Source organism: Anomaloglossus baeobatrachus, chromosome 1 (genome assembly GCF_048569485.1).
Source record: "Anomaloglossus baeobatrachus isolate aAnoBae1 chromosome 1, aAnoBae1.hap1, whole genome shotgun sequence".
In the NCBI taxonomy this organism is placed as follows: Eukaryota; Metazoa; Chordata; class Amphibia; order Anura; family Aromobatidae; genus Anomaloglossus; species Anomaloglossus baeobatrachus.
Window position 1 is genome coordinate 142998513 of NC_134353.1, and position 21346 is coordinate 143019858.

The 21346-nt window shown below is 47.3% G+C and overlaps 1 protein-coding gene across 1 annotated transcript; it reads right to left on the reverse strand.

Moving 5' to 3' along the window:
* Positions 1 to 11724: 11724 nt before the first annotated feature.
* LOC142290485 (general transcription factor IIE subunit 1-like) lies at positions 11725 to 20137 on the reverse strand. The gene is made up of 5 exons (XM_075334445.1): positions 20063 to 20137; positions 18213 to 18690; positions 14769 to 14970; positions 12555 to 12787; positions 11725 to 12113 (listed from the first exon to the last, which is right to left on the reverse strand). Exons 2-5 carry the CDS (start codon positions 18658 to 18660, stop codon positions 11725 to 11727), a joined length of 1272 nt encoding a protein of 423 aa, XP_075190560.1. The 5' UTR covers positions 18661 to 18690; positions 20063 to 20137.
* Positions 20138 to 21346: the final 1209 nt, after the last annotated feature.

Consider the following 21346-nt stretch of genomic DNA (forward strand, 5'->3'; position numbering starts at 1 on the left):
CAAGGTTTTTTTTGTTATTTTTTGAGGGCGACTGTTCCCCTAGGGACCGATCTCCCAATACCATCAACGGGCGGGAACGTGGAGTGTCGCCTCCCCGTACCCCCTCCTGCGACGCTGGATCCTGGGCTGCATCTTCTGGACGACGGGTCCCACAGACACAGATTTTCCAGAGGCCCAGGGCAGAGGCACACTTTCTCAGCTCCTTTTGCAGGCACGGAGTTGATACATTGCACCTGTGTGGCCGGACACAACAGGCTGACTCTGCTATTTCCACTGCCTGGACTGAGGCAGTGTTAAGGTGAGATCCTCCCTGACTGTTTTCCCAGGCAAAGGGAGTAAGACTGCTCCCAGGAATGAGCTCACAGGCTGTATTCCCACCATAGCTGCACGCTAGCTGGAGGGAGGGGGAGTCCCTTGATGATTGCAGGGAATCCTGCAGAGACAATCTACCGGTGGCGGGGGAGGGCGCCCAGGGCTGATGAGATCACAGGCTTTATTCCCACCATAGCTGCGTGCTGGCTGGAGGGAGGGGGAGTCCCTCGCTGATTACAGGAGCCCCGCAGAGACAATCTACCGGTCATGGGGGAGGGTTCCCAGGCTCATGAACTCAGTCTTTATTCCCACTAGCTGTGTGCTGGCTGGAGGGAGGGGGAGTTCCCTTCCCGCTGTTTTTCACTACTTACAACTGACTTCTTCTCGGCGCCTTTTTAGCGCTAAGCCCCACCCCCCTCGGGCCAAGATAAGCCAACCCCCCCACCCCCCAAGGAAAGCACGCGAAGATCGCCACACAGAGCGGGCTTACTCCTTCCTGTGGACGCAGGGTCATCGGCTGATTCTGGTGAGGTACACCGAAGCAAATACGAACCTTGCTTCTCACTGTAGCTCTGCAGATCATTGCTCCCCCTCCTGGCATACTCCTACCAGGAACATGCAAAATTCTAAGGGTACTAAGAGTGCTAAGGCTCACATAGTCTACTATTCGGCCTGCACTACCTGCCACGCTGAGATACCACGTAAACACACCTCTTCTTCTTTCTGTGCTCCTGTAGCACCCCAAGACCCCCCCGCCACCACCGCTGCAACCATCAGCCCAGAGCCTAGGGCTCCCAGCCAACCGGAATGGGCACAGTTTCTGTCCCAATCCATGGAAAAACTGTCCCAGAACCTGGTGCTGGCTATGCAATATTGTCCGCCGCACCCTTCTGGGCCCCCGGACGGAACGCAGCCTATTGTCACCCCTATGGAGGGTCCTTCTGAGGAAATCCGGGCCTATGCTTCACCGGTTGCAGGGATCAGAAAAAGGGCACACGGCCAGGTGTCTCCAGCACTCTCTCATGGCCCCCAGGGCTCTCCCTCGGGAGCACACAGGGCAGACTCTCCCACACGTTCCACGGCTTCTGAAGAGCTGGAGGAGGGAGAATGCTGTTTGTACAAGGATGATTCCTTGGTCTCATTCCCCCGCGATGATCAAACTGCAATAGACTCCCTTATCGCAGCAATCAACCAAACTCTGCATGTGGAGGATTCCCCATCCACTACCACTGACCATGCGGTCTCCTTTAAGTTTAAGAGGGCAAAGAAACCCCAAAAGGTTTTCGCTGATCACCCAAAGTTTCAATATATCCTCCCAAAGCAAAGGGAGAAGCCTGACAGGCGCTTCAGTAACCGAAAACTCATGGAGGCCCGGTACCCCTTTGCCTCACCTGCCCTTAAGGGCTGGGCCGATCCGCCCTCGGTCGACCCCCCGGTCTCACGCTTTGCCACAAAGATGCTCCTGTCTTTACCCGATGGTTCCTCCATCAAGGACCTGACAGACAGGTGGAGCACCTCGCCCGCTCTGCTTTTGAGGCTGCGGGTTCCTCCCTCTCGCCCTCCTTTGCCTCGGTGTGGGTCGCAAAGGCGATCTCTGTCTGGGCAGAATCCTTTAACACTTCGTTTGAGGAATCCCAATTTCCTCATACCTTCTCAGAGGTAACAGCTCAAATTGTCGCTGCGGCGGAGTACCTCATGCAGGCCTCCATTGACGCTGCTACCTGCGCAGCATTTGCCGCCTCAAATACCATAGCCATCCGCAGAGCTCTCTGGCTCCGACAATGGCGAGCGGACTCTGCCTCCAAGAAGTCTCTCACAGGCCTCCCCTATTTTCCAGACCGATTGTTTGGCAAACATCTGGACAAGCTCATTTCGGATGCCACGGGAGGGAAGAGTACCTCCCTTCCCCAGCTGAAGCCCAGGACGACCTTCACCAGACGTCCATAGTCCTCGTTCCGCTCCTTTCGGAACTCATTTGGTTGCTCGACATCCCGCTCTGCCTCCGCCGCTAGCCGCGGACTACGCAGAGACCGACCGACCTCAGCTCTCCCCGAAACCCACTTCGTCATGGCAACATAGACCAAAACAGTCCAGGACTAGGGAGGCTCATCCACGACGTTTCCCCGCCACCCTCATGACTCCTTCGGCACCCCGGAAGACACACTCATTATAGGGGGTCGACTGTGGCTCTTCCAACACATCTGGGCTGCCGCCTCAGACGAAAAATGGGTGCGAGACCTTGTGTCTTCCGGTTACCACATAGAATTTCGTACCCGACCCCCGAGTCGGTTCTTTCTCTCAAACCCCCCAAAGACTCAAAAACGACGCAAGGCCTTTTTCTCAGCAATCCACTCGCTCCAAATGGTAGGAGTGATAATACCTGTCCCGGACGACGAGAAGTTCAGGGGGTTTTATTCAAACATTTTTGTGGTCCCCAAAAAGGATGGGTCAGTTCGACCCATCCTGGACCTCAAACACCTGAACAAACGTGCACGTACGGAGATTCAGAATGGAGCCCCTAAGGTCCATTATTGCATCCATGGTCAAAGGGGAATTCCTTGCCTCCATAGACATCAAGGACGCGTACCTGCACATACCCATCGCCCCAGCTCACCAAAGGTTCCTCCGCTTCGCGGTTCAGTACTCCCATTTTTAATTCATAGCCCTACCCTTCGGCCTTGCCACCGCACCATGAGTCTTCACCAAAGTCATGGCGGCCACCATGAGTGTCCTTCACGCCAGGGGTGTAGTAGTTCTGCCTTACTTGGACGACCTCCTCATCAAGGCCCCCTCCTTCTGCGACTGCTCAACCAGTGTGCAGATCACCGTGGACACCCTATCCCGCTTAGGGTGGCTACTGAATCTAGACAAATCATCCCCGGTCCCATCACAATCCATCACCTTCCTGGGCATGTCCCTTGGCACCCGTTGGGGCTTGATATCTCTCCCTCAGGACAAGGCGATAGCTCTACAACAAGCGGTACGCTGCCTTCTACGTCCTTCGTCTCGCTCCATTCGATTCAGCATGAGGGTGCTAGGCAGGATGGTGGCGGCTATGGAGGCAGTGCCCTTTGCTCAGCTGCACCTCCGTCCACTGCAGTTGGCACTTCTAGCTGCCTGGGACAAGAGCCCCTTCTCCCTGGACAGACATCTTCACCTGACTCCTTCAGTCAGGTACGCACTCCGCTGGTGGCTTCGGTCCTCATCCCTATCCAAGGGGAGATCTTTTCTCCCAGTGAACTGGCTGGTCCTGACCACGGACGCCAGCCTCCTAGGCTGGGGAGCAGTGTACCGGCACCACACTGCTCAAGGACGTTGGACGCCCCAGGAGTCTTTCCTACCCATAAACATCCTGGAAATCCGCGCGATCTTCCTCGCGCTCAGGGCGTTCCGCCCTCTGCTAGTGGGTCATCAGATTCGAGTCCAGTCGGACAATGCGACAGCTGTAGCCTATATCAATCGGCAGGGGGGCACCGGCAGCAAAGCGGCTTATCTCGAGGCCCACAGGATCCTCAGCTGGGCCGAAACGACGGGGTCAGTGATATCAGCGGTACACATACCGGGAGTAGAGAACTGAGCAGCGGACTTTCTAAGTCGCCAAGGCCTGGCCGCCGGAGAGTGGTGTCTCCACCCAGAAGTGTTCCTACACATCTGCAATCGCTGGCGTACACCAGACGTGGATCTAATGGCCTCAATGTTGAACGCAAAGGTACCCACGTTCACAGCCAGGTCACGCGACCCGCAGTCCATCGGTGCGGATGCTCTAGTCTGCTCCTGGCACCACTTCCGCCTGCCTTACATATTTCCACCTCTGCCCCTGCTGCCACGGGTAATCAGGAAGATCAAGGCAGAGGGAGTCCAGGTGATACTGATAGCACCGGACTGGCCCAGGCGCGCCTGGTACGCCGAATTAGTACAAATGCTCAGACGTACCGTGGCGCCTTCCAGACATCCCAGACTTGCTGACCCAAGGGCCCATTTCACATCAGAACTCCAGAGCCCTGAAGCTGACGGCATGGCCATTGAGACCTGGGTATTAACAAGAGCGGGATTCTCCCCCGCGGTTATCTCCACCATGATCAGCGCCCGAAAGCCTGCTTCATCCCGCATTTACCACCGTACGTGGAAAATCTTCCTTTCATGGTGCAGGGAAGCTAACGTCCAGCCTATGCCTCTGAACATCCCCAGAATTCTCCATTTTCTGCAGTCTGGCTTGCAAGCGGGGTTGGCCCTCAGCTCCCTTAAAGGGCAGGTCTCAGCGATCTCAATCTTCTACCAATGCCGCCTGGCTCAAAAACCGCAAGTCAAGACCTTCCTCTAGGGCGTTTCCCATCTAGTTCCCCCGCACAAACGGCCGCTGGACCCATAGGACCTCAATCTCGTTCTGGACGGTCTCAAGAGGTCCCCCTTTGATCCTCTCAAGGAATCCTCCCTTGCTCTGCTGTCCTGCAAGGTAACATTCCTGGTGGCAATTACGTCCATCAGACGGGTTTCGGAGCTGGCAGCACTCTCTTGCCCCGAGCCTTTTCTGATCTTTCACCAGGACAAGGTGGTTCTGCGCCCCCTTCCAGATTTTCTTTCGAAGGTTCCTACCCCGTTTCATTTGAACGAGGACATTGTTCTGCTTTCCTTTTGTCCACACCCAGTTCATAGGGTGGAAAGGTCTCTGCATTCGTTAGACCTCGTCAGAGCTCTCAGATATTACATATCCAGGACAGCCCCCTTTAGGAAAACGGACTCTTTGTTCGTCATTCCTGAGGGGCCTAAGAAGGGACAGGCAGCTTCAAAGGCGACTCTGGCTCGCTGGATTCGCTCTGCGATCCAGGAAGTCTACCGCTTGCAACTCAAGCCCATTCCTAGTGGGCTGCGGGCTCATTCCACGTGAGCAGTTGGGGCTTCATGGGCCATTCGGCATCAGGCTTCAGTGGAACAGGTGTGTAAGGCTGCGACCTGGTCTAACCTACATACTTTTTCAAAGCATTAGAGTCCATACCCAGGTTTCAGCTGAGGCAAATCTGGGTAGGAAAATTCTGCAAATGGCAGTAGAGCACCTCTCTCAGTAGGCGCTCCAAACTGTCTGGGACTGGTTCCTCATCCTTGGGTTGTGTTGTCTTTCTTTTATTTTTCCCACCCATGGACTGCTTTAGGACGTCCCATGGTCCTGTGTCCCCCAATGAGGCGTCAGAGAAAAATGGATTTTTGTGTACTCACCGTAAAATCGTTTTCTCTTAGCCATCATTGGGGGACACAGCACCCACCCTGTTGCCCTGTTGGGCCTTGGTTCTCTCAGTACCTTATTTGGTTATGATTCTTTTTCTCATGTTCCTCCGTTAAGATAAGTTCTTACTGTTTTTTTCTCCTACTGCTTGTGTACTAAAAGTGAGGTTGCCTGGCCCGGCCAGAGGGTGTATACTGCAGAGGTGGAGCTAATGCTTTTTGCATCTACTTAGTGTCCTCCTATGGATAAGCAGCATAACACCCATGGTCCTGTGTCCCCCAATGATGGCTAAGAGAAAACGATTTTACGGAGAGTACACAAAAATCCGTTTTTTTGCAAATTTATTAAACAGGAAAAACAAATATCACATGGTCATAAGTATTCAGACCCTTTGCTCAGTATTGAGTAGAAACACCCTTTTGAGCTAGTACAGCCATAAGTCGTCTTGGCAATGATGCAACAAGTTTTTCACACCTGGATTTGGGGATCCTCTGCCATTCTTCCTTGCAAATCCTCTCCAGTTCCCTCAGGTTTGATGGTGAATGTTGGTGGACAGCCATTTTCAGGTCTCTCCAGAGATGCTCAAGTGGGTTTAGGTCAGAGCTCTGGCTGGGCCAGTCAAGAATGGTCACAGAGTTGGTCTTAAGCCACTGCTTTATTTTATCTGTGTGCTTAGGGTCATTGTCTTGTTGGAAGATGAACTGTCGGCTAAAGCTGGGGTCACACATAGCGACGCAGCAGAGATCACGACGGGCGACCTGACCTTATCAGGATCGCTGCTGCGTCGTTACATGGTCGCTGGTGAGCGGTCAAACAGGCAGATCTCACCAGTGATCAGCCCCCAGCCAGCAGCGACGCGTGGAAGCGATGCTACGCTTGGTAACTAAGGTAAATATCGGGTAACCAAGGAAAGCACTTCTCTTGGTTACCCGATATTTACCTTAGTTACTAGCGTCCGCCGCTCTCACGCTGCCAGTGCCGGCTCCCTGTTCTTTGCACTCCTAGCCAGAGTATACATCGGGTTAATTACCCGATGTGTACTCCAGCTACGTGTGCAGGGAGCCGGCACTGGCAGCGTGAGAGCGGCGGACGCTGGTAACGAAGGTAAAGGCGGACGCTGGTAACGAAGGTAAATATCAGGTAACCAAGGAAAGGTCTTCCCTTGGTTACCCGATGTTTACCGTGGTCACAGCTTACCGCATGCTGCCAGACGCCGGCTCGTTTCAGTTCGTCGCTCTCTCGCTGTCACACACAGCGATGTGTGCTTCACAGCGGGAGAGCAACGAGCAAAAATTGAAGCAGAACATTCAGCAACAACCGGCGACCTCACAGCAGGGGCCAGGTGGTTGCTGGATGTCACAGACAGCGACGGGACGTCGCTGCTACGTCACAGAAAATGGTGACGTAGCAGCGACGTCATTGTCGTCGTCGCTGTGTGTGACACCACCTTAAGTCTAAGGTCCAGAGCACTCTGGAAGAGGTTATCTCTGTACTTGGCCACATTCATCGTTTCTTCAATTGCAACCAGTCAGCCTGTCCCTGCACCTGAAACACACCCCATAGCATGATGCTGCCACCACCTTGTTTCACTGTTGGGATTTTATGATGAGCAGTGCCTGGGATTCTCTACACATACCGCTTAGAATTATCGCCAAAAAGTTCTATCTTCGTCTCATCAGACCAGAGAATCTAATTTCTCATAGTCTGGAAGTCCTTCATGTGTTTTCTTGCAAGCTCTGTGTCTTGCACTGAGGAGAGGCTTGTGTAGGGCCACTCTGCCATAAAAGCCCAACTGTTGGAGGGCTGCAGTGATAGTTGACTTTGTGGAATTTTCTCCCATCTCCCTACTGCATCTCTGGAGCTCAGCCACAGTGATCTTGGGGTTCTTCTTTACCTCTCTCAGTAAGGCTTTTTTCCCACAATTCCTCAGTTTGGCTTGACAGCCAACTCTAGAAAGATCTCTGGTGGTCCCAAAGTTCTTCCATTTATAGATTATGGAGGCCACTGTGCTCTTGGGAACTTTGAGTACTGCAGAAATTCTTTTGTAACCTTGGCCAGATCTGTGCCTTGCCACAAATTCTGCCTCTGACCTCTTTGCACAGTTCCTATGACCTCATGATTCTTATTTCGTCTGACATGCACTGTGAGGTCTTATATAGACAGGTGTGTGCCTTTCAATATCAAGTCCTATCCGTTTAATTAAACACAGCTGGACTCCAATGAAGGAGTAGAACCATCTCAAGGAGAATCACAAGGAAATGGACAGCATGTGACTTAAATGAGTGTCTGAGCAAAGGGTTTGAATACTTATGACCATGTGATTAGTATTTCTTGTTTAATCAATTTGCAAAAATGTCTACATTTCTGTCAAGATGGGGTGCAGTGTACATTGAGAAAAATGAACTTTTTTGAATTTACCATATGGCTGCAATGAAAGTGAAAAATTTAAAGGAGTCTGAATACTTTGTTTCCACTGTATATATTATCAGAAAAATGGCAGTTTTCACTCTACACATCATTTCAGTTGGCAAAATGGACAAAACATTTATTAATTGCCTTGAAAAGTCAATTCACAGGGGTTTTTTTTTCCAATTCTGCCTTCAAGCCTCAACAATACTCTGCCTATACTATGCAAGTCACCACATTAGGCCTCGTGCACATTCCTCTGACACCTTATGTTGTATAGTTAGGGTCACCTGCAGGACATTTCCAAAGTTGGAAATCCCAGCATAATAATAAGCTGTTCATAGTGGCACAAACTGGACACAATATATTAGGCTTTGAAATCGAATATTTGCGTATATTCACATTTACTTACTTTCTTGGGGGGAAACACCTGTGGGATTGAAATGCTCACTGTCCCCCCCCCCCCCCGAACTGCTCTGATAATAGGAGGATGGCGGCAGGCGAGCATAAAGGCGCACACAACGAGAGCGCTAACAAGATCGTTGCTGAGTCAGTTTCTGTGACGCAGCAACAATGTCGCCAGCGATCTCGTTATGTGTGACACCTACCAGCGATCAGGCCCCTGCTGTGAGATCGCTAGTCGTTGCCGAATGGTCTGGACCATTTTCTTCAAAGGCGATGTTCTGCTGGGCTAGACGCATCGCTGTGTTTGATACCTACCAATGACCTAACATGGTCCCACCGCCCGCTGAGGCAGTTATACAGATCACTGATCGTTACTGCGTCGTTGGTAAGTTCTGATTGTGTGACATCTCACCAGCGATTCTTATCAGGTCACATCGTTGTCGGGATCGCTGGTAAGTCGTTGGGTGTGACTGGGCCTTAATACAGGGAACTTACATTAAAGTACCACTCAAGTGGTGAAATTTAAAAAAAAAAAACTGGATTGGTTCTTTAAGCCTCTAATGAATTTGTTTATCAAGACTGGCATTGTTCACACTGTCTTTATAAGGGAGCATGATGCCTTATGTAAGATTAGGGTCATTGGGTGTGACCAAATTAAGTTCAACAAAACTCGGGTAAAACGCCAAAGGTAACTGAATTTTTTTTAGAATGCCTCTGTTCAGAAATTGTGTTTTTTCAAAGTGTTTTACCCCAGTTTTTTTTTACATAAACTTTATCTAAGAACTTTCATGTGTCATCTGGTGAAATTGGGGTGGACAGCTTACTATGTATTTGGGCAACCTTTGCTTTAAAATAAATATATACAAGAAAATTGTAGATGCATAGACACATTCTGCTGATACAATAGAAAATATCTTTGGGCTGATCTTGTCACTAGAAAAGTCTGCGAAACATGGATTGTCTTGTCCTTAAAGAAAGGGTGTTGCGTTTTTTTATTTTTGTATTATTAGTGATTATTAACCCCTTCAGCCCCCGGGCACTTTCCGTTTTTGTTTTTTGCTCCCCTTCTTCAGAGAGGCGTAACTTTTTTATTTTTCCATCAATCTTGCCATATGAAGGCTTGTTTTTTGCGGGACGAGTTGTACTTTTAAATGAAACCATAAGTTTTACCATATAGTGTACTGGAAAACGGCAAAAAAAAGTTCCAAGTGCGGAACAATTGCAAAAAAAGTGTGATCGTACAATAGTTTTTATTCATTGTGTTCACTATATGGTAAAACTGAGGTATCTATGTGATGCCTCAGGTCGGTGCGAGTTTGTAGACACCAAACATGTATAGGTTTACTTGTATCTAAGGGGTTAAAAAAAATTCACAAGCTTGTCCAAAAAACGTGACGCACGTTTTGCGCCATTTTCCAAAACCCGTAGCGTTCTCATTTTTCAGGATCTGAGGCTCAGTGATAGCTTATTTTTTGCGTCTCGACCTGACATTTTTAACGGTACCATTTTTGCGCAGATGGTACGTTTTGATCGTTTTGGTTTTTGCATTTTGCGGCGACCAAAAAACGTAATTTTGGCGTTTGGAATTTTTTTGCCGCTACGCCGTTTACTGATCAGATTCATTGATTTTATATTTTGATAGATCGGGCATTTCTGAACGTGGCGATACCAAATATGTGTGTATTTTTTATTTTTTTAACCTTTTAATTTTCAATGGGGTGAAAGGGGGGTGATTTGAACTTTTAGGTTTTTTTATTTTTTTTAATTTTTTAAAACTTTTTTTTCACTTTTTTTTTTTTATTTTACTAGTCCCCCTAGGGGCTATAGCGATCTGCTGATCTCAGCTACAGAGCTGAGAACTTCAGATTTGCTGCTTTACTTTCAATACCGGCTGTATTCTGGCATTGAGAGGAAGTGAGTCATGTTAGCTACAGGCGTCATCACATGACCCTGTGCTACCATGGCAACCACCGAAAGTCACGTGATCATGTCACGTGACTTCCGGTGGGGGCGGGATAAGTGACTGTCATGGCGGCGCCCATATACATATCGCTGCCAGATTTTGGCAGCGAAATGTAATGGGTTAATGGCCGCGGGTGGAAGCGATTCCACCCGCGGCTAGCAGGCATACATGTCAGCTGTTGATAACAGCTGATATGTGCGCGGATCGCCGCCGCCTGCCGTTAAGGGGTTAAATCAAGTATTTTTAATACAAAATTAAAATCACTTCTTATTTAGTTTTTATTTAATTCTAACTTTACTAAAGGTACTGGGGGCTACAATCTTGGATTTGTTGTTTGTAACGGCAGTTACTCACCTCCTTTATGGCAGCCCCCTGGGCATAGACTCTGATAGTCGGGCTCCGACCCCATTTAGTAACAGAGAAGGAGTCTGCTGTGACCTGGACGTACCCCCTGGGCTGTCCAGATCACAGCAGAGGGAAGGGGATCAGTGCCATCATTGTGGAGCTCACAGCCATGCTGTTTGCTCCACTTTACCCCGTCAACCGCCAGGATTGTAAGTATGGGGCGCCTCCCCTCCCCCCGCCGTTACCGTCTCCAATGACAACCCCCCCCTGCTGCATGCAGCAGAGCTGTGTGTGTGCATGCAGACCATGTGAGGACCAGCAACCCTCCCCCACCACCGCCGCTACCATCTCCAATGACACCCCCTCCACTCTCCTTGCTGCAGCCGCTGTGGGCGTGCATGCAGAGCAGTGTGTGATTACTGGCGCCCTTCCCCCGCTGCTACAGTCTCCAATGACAATATCTAATCCAGTCCTGTGTGATACTGTCTGCTGAGCCGTGTATCTAATCCTGTCCTGTGTGATACTGTTTGCTGAGCTGTGTCTCTAATCCTATCCTGTGTGATACACCAGCTGTCCTTGGTGACACTTTAAACATTTCTGGTCACCAGCAATATGACTCCGCACTGTGATCCTAAATTTAATTCTCAGTTATCCCTTGGAAACACCCAGATTGGGAGGGGGAGATGACATCACACACAGGAGAGCAGATTCTGCCCACTTTACTGCAGCTGTAATCCAGGCTATTTCTACAGTAGGATTTCAGCAGCTGCTCCCCCTGGTGTTTAACAGTGGAAAATATTAAACTATTATAAAACAAATAATATATAAATAAAACATTAATACTGTACATTTTTTCAGTTATTGAAATTTTTTTTTGGTCAACACCTTCCCTTTACAAACATCAAAAGGAAAAGCTGGAACAATCGCAAAATAAATTTTATGCGTCAAGAATTTATTTGTGTCATTACTGCGTACAATATGACATGCAACAAAACTTAAAAGCAGGATCCTGCCTGAAATAAAGAAAAAAAAAATTGTGACTATTTTCTGTGTCGTCTTGGTACAGAGATATAAATCACTCAAACGCAGACTGGAACATTTGTTGTCCTATTTTGATGTACGCTTCTCTCTCCTCATCGGTCATAAAGGACACGAGACTGGGGTTCTGACTGACCTCACTATACACATGAGGCTGCCCACCAACCATGATCACTGGGTCATCAGCTTCAGCCTCTTCCTCTTGCTCAGCGCTGCTCATGGGATCCCCCCCTGCTGGTTTTGGACATTTTTTCTCTTCATCAGACTCACTGGTGTCGCTATCTGAATCACTTTTGGTTATTTGCACGACAGTTGGACAAGATCCAGATTTCATTTCGTGTATTAGGAGAGTCCGTAGCACTTCATTGTCAGCACCCTTGTCATTCTTATTAGCATTTTCGTCCACATTTTGGAGTTCTTCGGCTGCTTTGGGAATTGATGAAAAAAATAATTTAAGTCAGAGGAAAGAAAGCAGAGGCCACAATTGTGCTGAGACAACCCAACCTAAGAATGTGTATTCTTATACAAACAAGACAATAAGATCTTCTATATAATGGTCGGAGATAAGGAAGTCCCTGGAGGTTAATCCTAGAACGCATACCTGGGGCCTCGCAGGCCTGCTAGGTTACTTGTTTTCTATTGTAGATTTCTATGGTTGCGCATTCTAGGGTTAAAGACACATGGACCCATAATGAGGTTGGATTGGTCGACCATGCGCACATTACATAAGTGAAGGGGCACCATACATCCGAAAAATAATGTGAAATCTAGAAACAAAGTAACCCAGTGTCTATATTACCAATCCCAGTGACCATCACAGTGTTTATATAGAGGCCAGGGTGACTTGGCATTTCACTCAATACTCACAAACATCAGGCTTTATTTCTTCCAAAGGCGCCTCAGGCACAGACACTGTACTTTCCTTCATCCAAACCGGCTGCTCCTTCCCTTTCTTCTCTTTCACCTTTTTAAGCTCCGGCTCGCGGACATTGATGGTCACACTTTGGACATACATATTGTCCATAGAAGAGGTTTTGCTTGACCATCTCCCCTGGTTCCCTTGCATATCTACAGCAGGCATATCAGAGCTCTGTTCACAGCTGAAGTAAATAGGCTTGAATTATGAGGCGCAGCCACCAGATTTTTTTATACTTCACATTCTTAATTAATAATTTCTCAAACCTTTAGGGTTTGTGCCCACGATCAGTGTTTGCAGCATTTTGGACACAGAGTGTACAGTACCGGCACAGTGGATTGGATTTATAGAAATCCTATGCCCACTGCTTAATTTCTCTGCAGCGTAAACTGACATATGGCACAGCTTTCCAAGCCGCATTTCAATTTACACATGTGGGGAGAACAGAGCGAAAGTCTGCAGCACCCCGAATCCTGATCGTGGGCACGGGCAGCTGTGTTTTCCGGTTATTACTTTGATCACCAAACAAAATAACACATGTTAAACTTTAGCTGCACAACAGTTGTCACAGCCAAATTGCCGTGTAGCCCCATCTTTATAGGATACTATGAAATCATGATTCACTAGGATAGGGCTCAAGGTTTATGTTATAAGGTAGTATTGCTGTGAACAATATAGCTTACTATAGGGTAACTATACATATGTCCGCTTTTATGTTTTTTATTGTCGTTACATTATGCATGGATAGTAATACCGAGTTTTTCCAAAAAAAAAATTATTACTTTTTTTTTTTTACCCCGATAAAAGCAGTAGGGTAGGGCTTTTTCTTGGGGAAACACAGTTGGGGGTAAATTTTTCCCCCCAAAAAAAAGCAAAGCCCACTTCCCAGGAGACTCATACTTATTAAACCCGGGCATCTATGTTGCTCCCAGGTTCTCCTGCGATCTTCGGTGGCCGCTCCCAGCAAGTATTCTCCACAGCGGTCCCCCCTGTTTCTGACTGACACTCACACATCAGATCACACACACCTACACACACACACACACACCTACACACACACACCTACACACACACACACACCTACCTACACACCTTCCGGACAGCAGGGGAAGATGAGACACAGTGCGAGGACCTGCGGTGGAATGTATCCATGCTTTCCACTGCAGGTAATTATGTGTTCCACCGCACTGCGTCGCAGGATATTCTGCTAGCCAGGAGCAATAGGTGTCGCCGGATGGTGTGAGTGTATATGTGTGCGATCTGATGTGTGCGCGATCCAAAGTGTGTGGCTGTGCGAACCACTGTAGGTCCTCTCATTTGGCGTCTAGTGAGTATTATTGCGGGGTCTTCTGTCTTCTTTCTTATCTCTTCTGGGTGTGTCTGCTTTCTATAATGAAGTGTCCTGCAGTATTCTTTAACTTTTTTAGCTGCATGGACACTTATTGAACCACGACTAGGGCTTATATTTAAGCCTTAGGCCAGCGTCACACTTGCGATTGACAAATCGGTCCAATTCTCATGCCGGAGAGTAAGATGATTTTTTTCTCACTTTTCATCCATGTGCTATCCGTGTGCAATCAGTTTTTTTTTCCCCTCAGCAGCTGTTACTCATTTACAGTCATGTACAGGAGCATTTACATTGTTCTCTACTACATGATAGAATTGTATTGAGAAAAACGGATGTTACTAGGATGGTCCATGTGACATACGTTTTTTTCTCGCACCCATAGACTTGCATTGGAGAGACTCGCACGAGAGACTCTAGAAATCGCAGCATGCTGCATTTTTTTTCTCAGTCCAATTTGGACTGAGAAAAAGAAAAAAGCAGATTGGAGCTGCCTCATTGATTAACATTGGTCCGAGTGCAATGCGAGATTTTCTCGCATTGCACTCGTGCGAGTCAATCACAAGTGTGACCTTACAATGAAAATTCCTGCTAGGGCTTATTTTTTTTGAAAAACACAGTGTATGATTTAGTGATATATGCACTGATACTGAGATTATATATTATATTGCCATTATATATTCAGTATGGCTAACATTATTAGATTAGCATTATAGCGGTTGCTGTAATGCAGGTAGTTTTTTGGGCAATCACTATGGCAGTGGGATGGCTTATAAAATTTGCGCTGGTAAATGTGTTGCTGTTGCCACCATGCACTTACCTGTTTGCAAGCTCTGGGATATATGTTGGCTGTGGCTCTAGCAGCTCAATTGGGAGCACAATGTCTTCTGTCTCTTGGAGAAGTACAAAGATCGGTTCAATCTGTTCATTGAATTTAGCAAGTAAGGTCCTGGCATCTCTTTTCGGCATTGATGAGAAGTCTTCTTCCACTTCAGCATTGCAGTAAGTACAACGAAAGAGCTCTGCAGGAGAAACATTGCAAATTACCTGCAGCAGTGTAAATAGGTCCAATTGCAGCTGTTTAACCGCTTAGATGCTGCTGTCAGTTACTGGGGTTGTCCGGCATGGGGGTGCAAGTTTGCAGTCACTATGTGACTGCAGTCTTGTGAATCCTCACAGCGCGCAGTGTGTGTCCTGTCAGGATTCTTCAGCACCTGGAGCAGATGCGCATGTGAGCAGAAGTATACATGCTGATTAGACGTGATCGACCTTACTCAATACGAGAGAATTGAACAAGGCCAGATGTCTAAAGTCAGGATGTGGCCGGAAATATGGAAATTGCATATAAATGCGGGCATCGGAATATCCTGGCAGAGAGCACACTGTGCCATATGAGGATTCACCAGTCTGCAGTCTTGTGAAATTTGCTTAAATTGAAAGGGTAAACGAGTGTTACGGGGGGACTGGCGGATTGGATAAAGGTGGTGTATATCCCAATCGCCAATCGGGGTCCACCATGCTCCAAGATGGTAAAGGAGCTGCTGGCAAAACGTAGGTCAGGCTGATAATACAGAGCTGGTTGCTCCGAAATAAAGCCTGATCCGAGTTAAACGTCACTTAACTCCACTGGGCTGCGTGACAGGCACCGGAGGCCTAACCCTACCTACTGCTTCCAGAACTAATGGTTGAGGCCGCAATGTGGCTCTATGCATGTGAAGACTGCACACCATGGTGCGGTCTCCAGGCCAATTTAACACCTAGGGTCCGCCCCAAACCCAGTGTAAGCCACAATGGTGCCTCCAGGGGCCAATAGTGGAGTGCGACATCATCAGTGACGTCACCAGTGGCCTATCCGGAGCAGTCACATCACTGATGACACAATGGCAGCACCGCCCCAAACACCCTACCTGTCATCGTCTGATAACCAATGATGGGGTGCCAGGTCATAGGGGCGGGCCTCCATGAGCCAGTCCGGAGTGGCCACATCATCAGGACACCTGACACTATCCAGGCTATCAGGCCTGCCACCTCACGGACATGCCCACTGAAGTCCTTACAGGACTTGGCCTCTGATGCACTACGTGCCTGAGCATGCTAAGTAGCCTGAACAACAGGCAGTCTACAGCGGGCTTTACACGCTACAATATATCTAACAAGATGTCGGGTCACGTCATAAGTGACGCACATCCGGCATCATTAGTGACAGCTATGAACGAGCAGAAATACTCACCTTCTCGTTCATCGTTGACACGTCGCTCATTTTCCAAAAAAAAAAAAAAAAAAAATGAATATCTGGTTGTACATTTTTCCCGAGGCAGCACACATCGCTCCGTTGGCCACCCCGGGAACGATGAACACAGCTTACCTGTGTCCCGCCGGCAATGCGGAAGGAAGGAGGTGGGCGGGATGTTTACGTCCCACTTATTTACGCCCCTCCGCTTCTATTGGCCGGCTGCTGTGTGACGTCGTTGTGACGCCGAACGTTTTTTTCTGGCATCACTGATGTCCCACGGACCACATTATGGTGTCACCCGCGTAATACGTACCAGAAAAAAAAAAAAACACGTACATTTAAACAGCTACAATAAACAGCTTTATAAACTCACCCGTCTCCAGCGATGCTATTTCCAGCCGCTGCTGTCTCTGCTTCCAGGCTGGTTAATTATGCTAATACATATGCACTGCACAACCGACTGTGAAGTAGCTGCAGCGGTGAGACAGCGGCGACCGGAGATAGCATCGCAGGAGACTTCAGCACCACGGACAGCAGGAGCGAGGTCAGGTGAGTTTAGAGCGACTGATCTACAAGTGCTATCACGCATAGCACATGGCGAACACATGTATGCTGTGAAATTACGGAGGGACATGCGCACCTTTATCATGTCAGTGAAAAACGTGTCTTTTCACTAACGTGTGAAGGGGGCCTGCAGGAGAGTTCTGGAATCTCAGGCTCAGCTGGTAATGTAAAAGCAGTGTTTTAGGAGCATGTATTTGTATAAAACCAATGAAAAAAAATTGCTGACAAAAAATATGCACTGTGTGAACATGACCTAAGGCCATGAGTGCTTGATGATTTTTTTTTACCTCCGTATTTGTAATCCAAAACCAGGAGTGGAATAATCAGGGGAAAAGTATAGTAGAGACACAGGCACCGCTGCTGCATTTATCACCCACTCCTGGTTTTGGCTACAAATACGGAGGTAAGATGTCACCAAATACTGAATGTGAACATGGCCTAAGGCTGCAGTCCCACATGGAGTATGTGGTGACTTTTTGATGTTGCAGAATTTCCATACTTACATTCTGTAAATTAGGTTACTTGCGTTTTCCTTCATGGTGTTTTTTACTTGCGTTTTTAACTTTGCGGTTTTCGTGTATGTCATGTATTCGTTTTTGATACTTTCTGGTATTTGGCTTTGACAAAACTTTATTGATACAGTCATGTGCAGATTACTTGCATTTTTTTTGTGCTTTTTCACAGTGGAAACGCACTGACCATGTATGTGCATTATTTACCTGTTGATTTTTTGCATCTAATGTGAAACTATAGGGAAACTACACATAAACTACACAAACTACACATAAAACTCATGTTGCGGCTTTGAAATACGCACTGCAAGTCAGTATACGTGGAGTAAAACAAGAAGCACAGGGAGCAGGAGATTTCTATAAATCCCATCTACTTTTACTGGAACTGTAAAACGCTGCATTTTTGATGTAATGAAAATTGTGTGGTCATTGGGCATCACAGCAGAGAAATCTGGACGCACACAGTGTAGGATGATAATCCTTAGGTCTCGGTTCCACTTGCGTTTTGCAGGGACAAGTGCAATCCAATAAAACAGCAACACCAGTGCAAAACTATGGGGCAGTGTCCATCTATGATTGATTTCTCATGCCATATCGGCCTGAAAAATTAATCGCAGCATGCTGCGTTTGGCAACGTGTCTCAGCTTAAACACGCCCATACAAGTCTATGGGGGAGTGTGAAACATCACACTGCACTTGCACGTAATCCGAGTGCAGTGCGATATACGAAGAGACAGGCAGCGGAGGAAATGGGGAGAAAGTGCTCCCTCCCTCTTCTCCGCACCTGTGAGGCAATGTCAAGATGGCATCACAGTCGCGTGACCCTCAGCGGACACCCGCAGCAGAGGGTCATTAGCATATCGCTTCAAGTGCTATCGCATCGGAAGCTGTGCGCAAGTGGAACCGCACCCTTATAGGAAAAAAAATAATTAGTAAAAAGTAAAACAACAAATACCTGTGACCGGGTCAAACAGCTGGTTCACCTCCAGGTCAGAGTAGTTGCTCTGACACCCAGGACACTTAAAGGAAGCCCTTATGGTGGATTCTCTCTCATCCGACTCAATCTTGCGGCGAACATGATCCAGTTTATACTTGACCACATCCACTAGCACTTTGTAGTTGATGTAATAATAGTTGTATTTGGTGCTTTTCCCGTTGGAGCCGGTTTCTACACGCATGCGGCACTTGATGAATTTATCCGCTTTTAAGGTGTTCAGGATTGCTCGGAGCTGCTTCTTCTCAAACTTAAGGAGCAGAGCAATGTCCTCCTCCTTGACACAAGGATACCTGATGAGCACATCGAGGGTCAGCGAATGTTCCAACCCATAAAATCCACGAACCATGTACTTGGCCAGTCGTTTCAGGGCAGCAGGGACCTCGGTCATGGTGTCTTGGTCTCCCATCGTGAAAGGGCGGACATCAACCTCCTATAGCTACAAAATAGAGGACTCCAGATTATACATTGATAAATGAAGAATGGCTGTGCTAGAGGTTTCTCTGCATAGTGTGCATCATTAACTACCAGGGGAAATGGCATCAGGCAGGGCTTTTCTGATTTCACATGTGAGCAATGGAACATGTGAATTCACAATGAATTCCCTGTTGGTTCTTCTGCCAAAAGCTCGCTGCAAACACCTGAATGGGACTGGAGAGTTTATGATTTCAGGTCTTTGCATCATTCACTAAAGTCTGGGTCATTGTCAGATCTGAGGTTTGGGAATGTAGACTGATCAGATTACTGCTATGAATAAAAAGTGAGGAGGTAACAATTGTGATAAAAAAAAAAAAAAAAAACACTCCATGGAGCATCCCACAAGTGGAGGTGCAGCAGCATCACTCCTGAATATTGCTGCATGATCACATGTGGCTCATTTCTTGGGAATTTTCTATAGTTTGCATTCAGGTACCGCATTTGGGAGACTGACGTTTTACAATACTGACTTCAAATTATTTTCTCACATTACACTCGTCCGATTTAAACTTTAATCAGTATAACGTTATGGTCACACCTTTCCTTTAAATTGGTAAATGCTGCTGACAGGTTCTCTTTTACCCCTCTTCCGAAAAAATGTCCCCCATTGACTTCCATTATACTCTGGGAGCTCGAGTTGCGCCCGTCCGAGCTTCCAACTACTCGTTACGGGCACCCAAACATGGTAGTGCTTGTGCACCACTAGCTGTAACGTTTTTTACTTTTCCGTCAATATTGCCATATGAGGGCCTGGTTTTTGGCAGGCGAGTTGTACTTTTGAATGGCTATTCATTTTACCACATAGTGCACTGGAAAATGGGAAAAAAAATATCAAAAGCAGTGAAATTGAAAAAGTGTTTCGATCGCCTCTTATTGCAATGTTTTGGCACCCAATAAAACCTAATTCTTGCGTTTTTATTATTTTCCCGATCGGATTAATTTATTTTATGTTTTGTTAGGATTTTTCCCCGCACTTAATTATTACAAATGTGTAATTTATTTATTTATTCCACTTTCGGCTATTCAAGCCACATGATGGCTGATTAAATCAGCTGTGATGTGCAGGGACAGATGCAGACTCAGCCTGCGAGCCAACAGCAAAGGCAGAGTCACGACTTTTGGTTTACTTATACGTCAATAGTAGTGAAGGGGTTAAGTCACAACTTTCACTCCAGTGCAGGGGCAGCATAAAACTAGTAAGACATCTGGACAAAAGTGTTAGCTCTAGGGACTAATGTATAAAATATTAGGTGACACTATAATACGGTGCAAATAACAGCAAAACAGTTCCTAGGAAAACTGCTGAACGATCTCTGCAGCCACATGTTACCCACCTTACTGTTTTGGTTTTGTCAACTTGTTCCAGTCTTTACAGCTTGGCTCAGTGGTTAAGGATAACCCCTTGCACCTTCAATAAAAAAAAAAAAAGCACATTCATCAGCTGTGATCATTCAGCCATTAAAAGGGTCTCTGCCAGCAAAGTCTCCCTGCTCAAATTAAGTTCATACACTCAGTGTGTCATGGCGGGGCAAAACATTTGAGTGCACCTTCACGCCTGCTTGTTTTCCCATCCTTCCTGTTCTTCAACTGAGAAGAGGATAGAGGCAAAGATGGAGAAAAAATTAGCAGGTGGGAAGGTGCATGCAAATGTTTGGCCTGGCCATGAAGCACCGAGCACCTGTAGTTGCTTTGAACAGGCATTCTGTGATGACTGAGCCCTTTAAGGCCCTGTGCGCACGCTGTGGATTTACCACAGATTTTGCCACGGAATTGCTGCAGAAAATGTGTCCAACATTGCTGCAGTCATTTCCCAGCAAATCCTATGGGTTTTAAAAAAAGCTGTGTGCACACTGCGTTTTTTTATACCCGCGGATTTACCCACGGCGGAATTAATGAGCATGTCAGTTCTTTTACGCAGGTACCTGCGTTTTTTGCCATAGATAATGGTAAGAACCGCAGGGACCAACTTGCGGAAAATCCACGGCAAATCGTGGCAAAAATGCGGGTGCGGTTTTTACTGCGAGTGCGGGATTCTTTCAGAGGGTCTGTTTTTTTCTTAAGAAAAAGGCACTTTCTAGTGTGCACATAGCCTTAGACAATGTTCCCACCATTTTCTCCAATGCGGTTTTTCTACGAGTGTCAGCACCTACAGCACAGTCTACACAACAATTTGGTTTAATTATTTGTATTTTTGTGGGGTTTTAAAGCTGTATTATCTCCTTTTATATGCATTTTGGTGGAAGTTTGAGACATTTTTTTAGTATAGGAATGTTATAATTCTGCACTTAGCCTCATAGGAAGATGCATGTAAAAATTGCAATTCGATTTCTATGTGCCCACAGGAGCTTGTTTGTGCGGATTTTGCCGCGGAAAACCTGCGGATTTTTCAGATAAATCCGCAGGTTTTAGCATGTACAGTCACTCCCCATGTTATCCTATGGGACATGGGGAGTGCTGTGTCCACGCTGCGGAAAGTGCGGCTGCCGAACATGCTGCGGATGTCCGTATCCGCAGGTATAATTGCATGTCAATTATTCATGCGGAATTACCTGCGGATATCCCGGCCCTCCGCTATGGAGATAGAGGCCGGGACAGCCGCAGGTAAGCCGCATGAATGT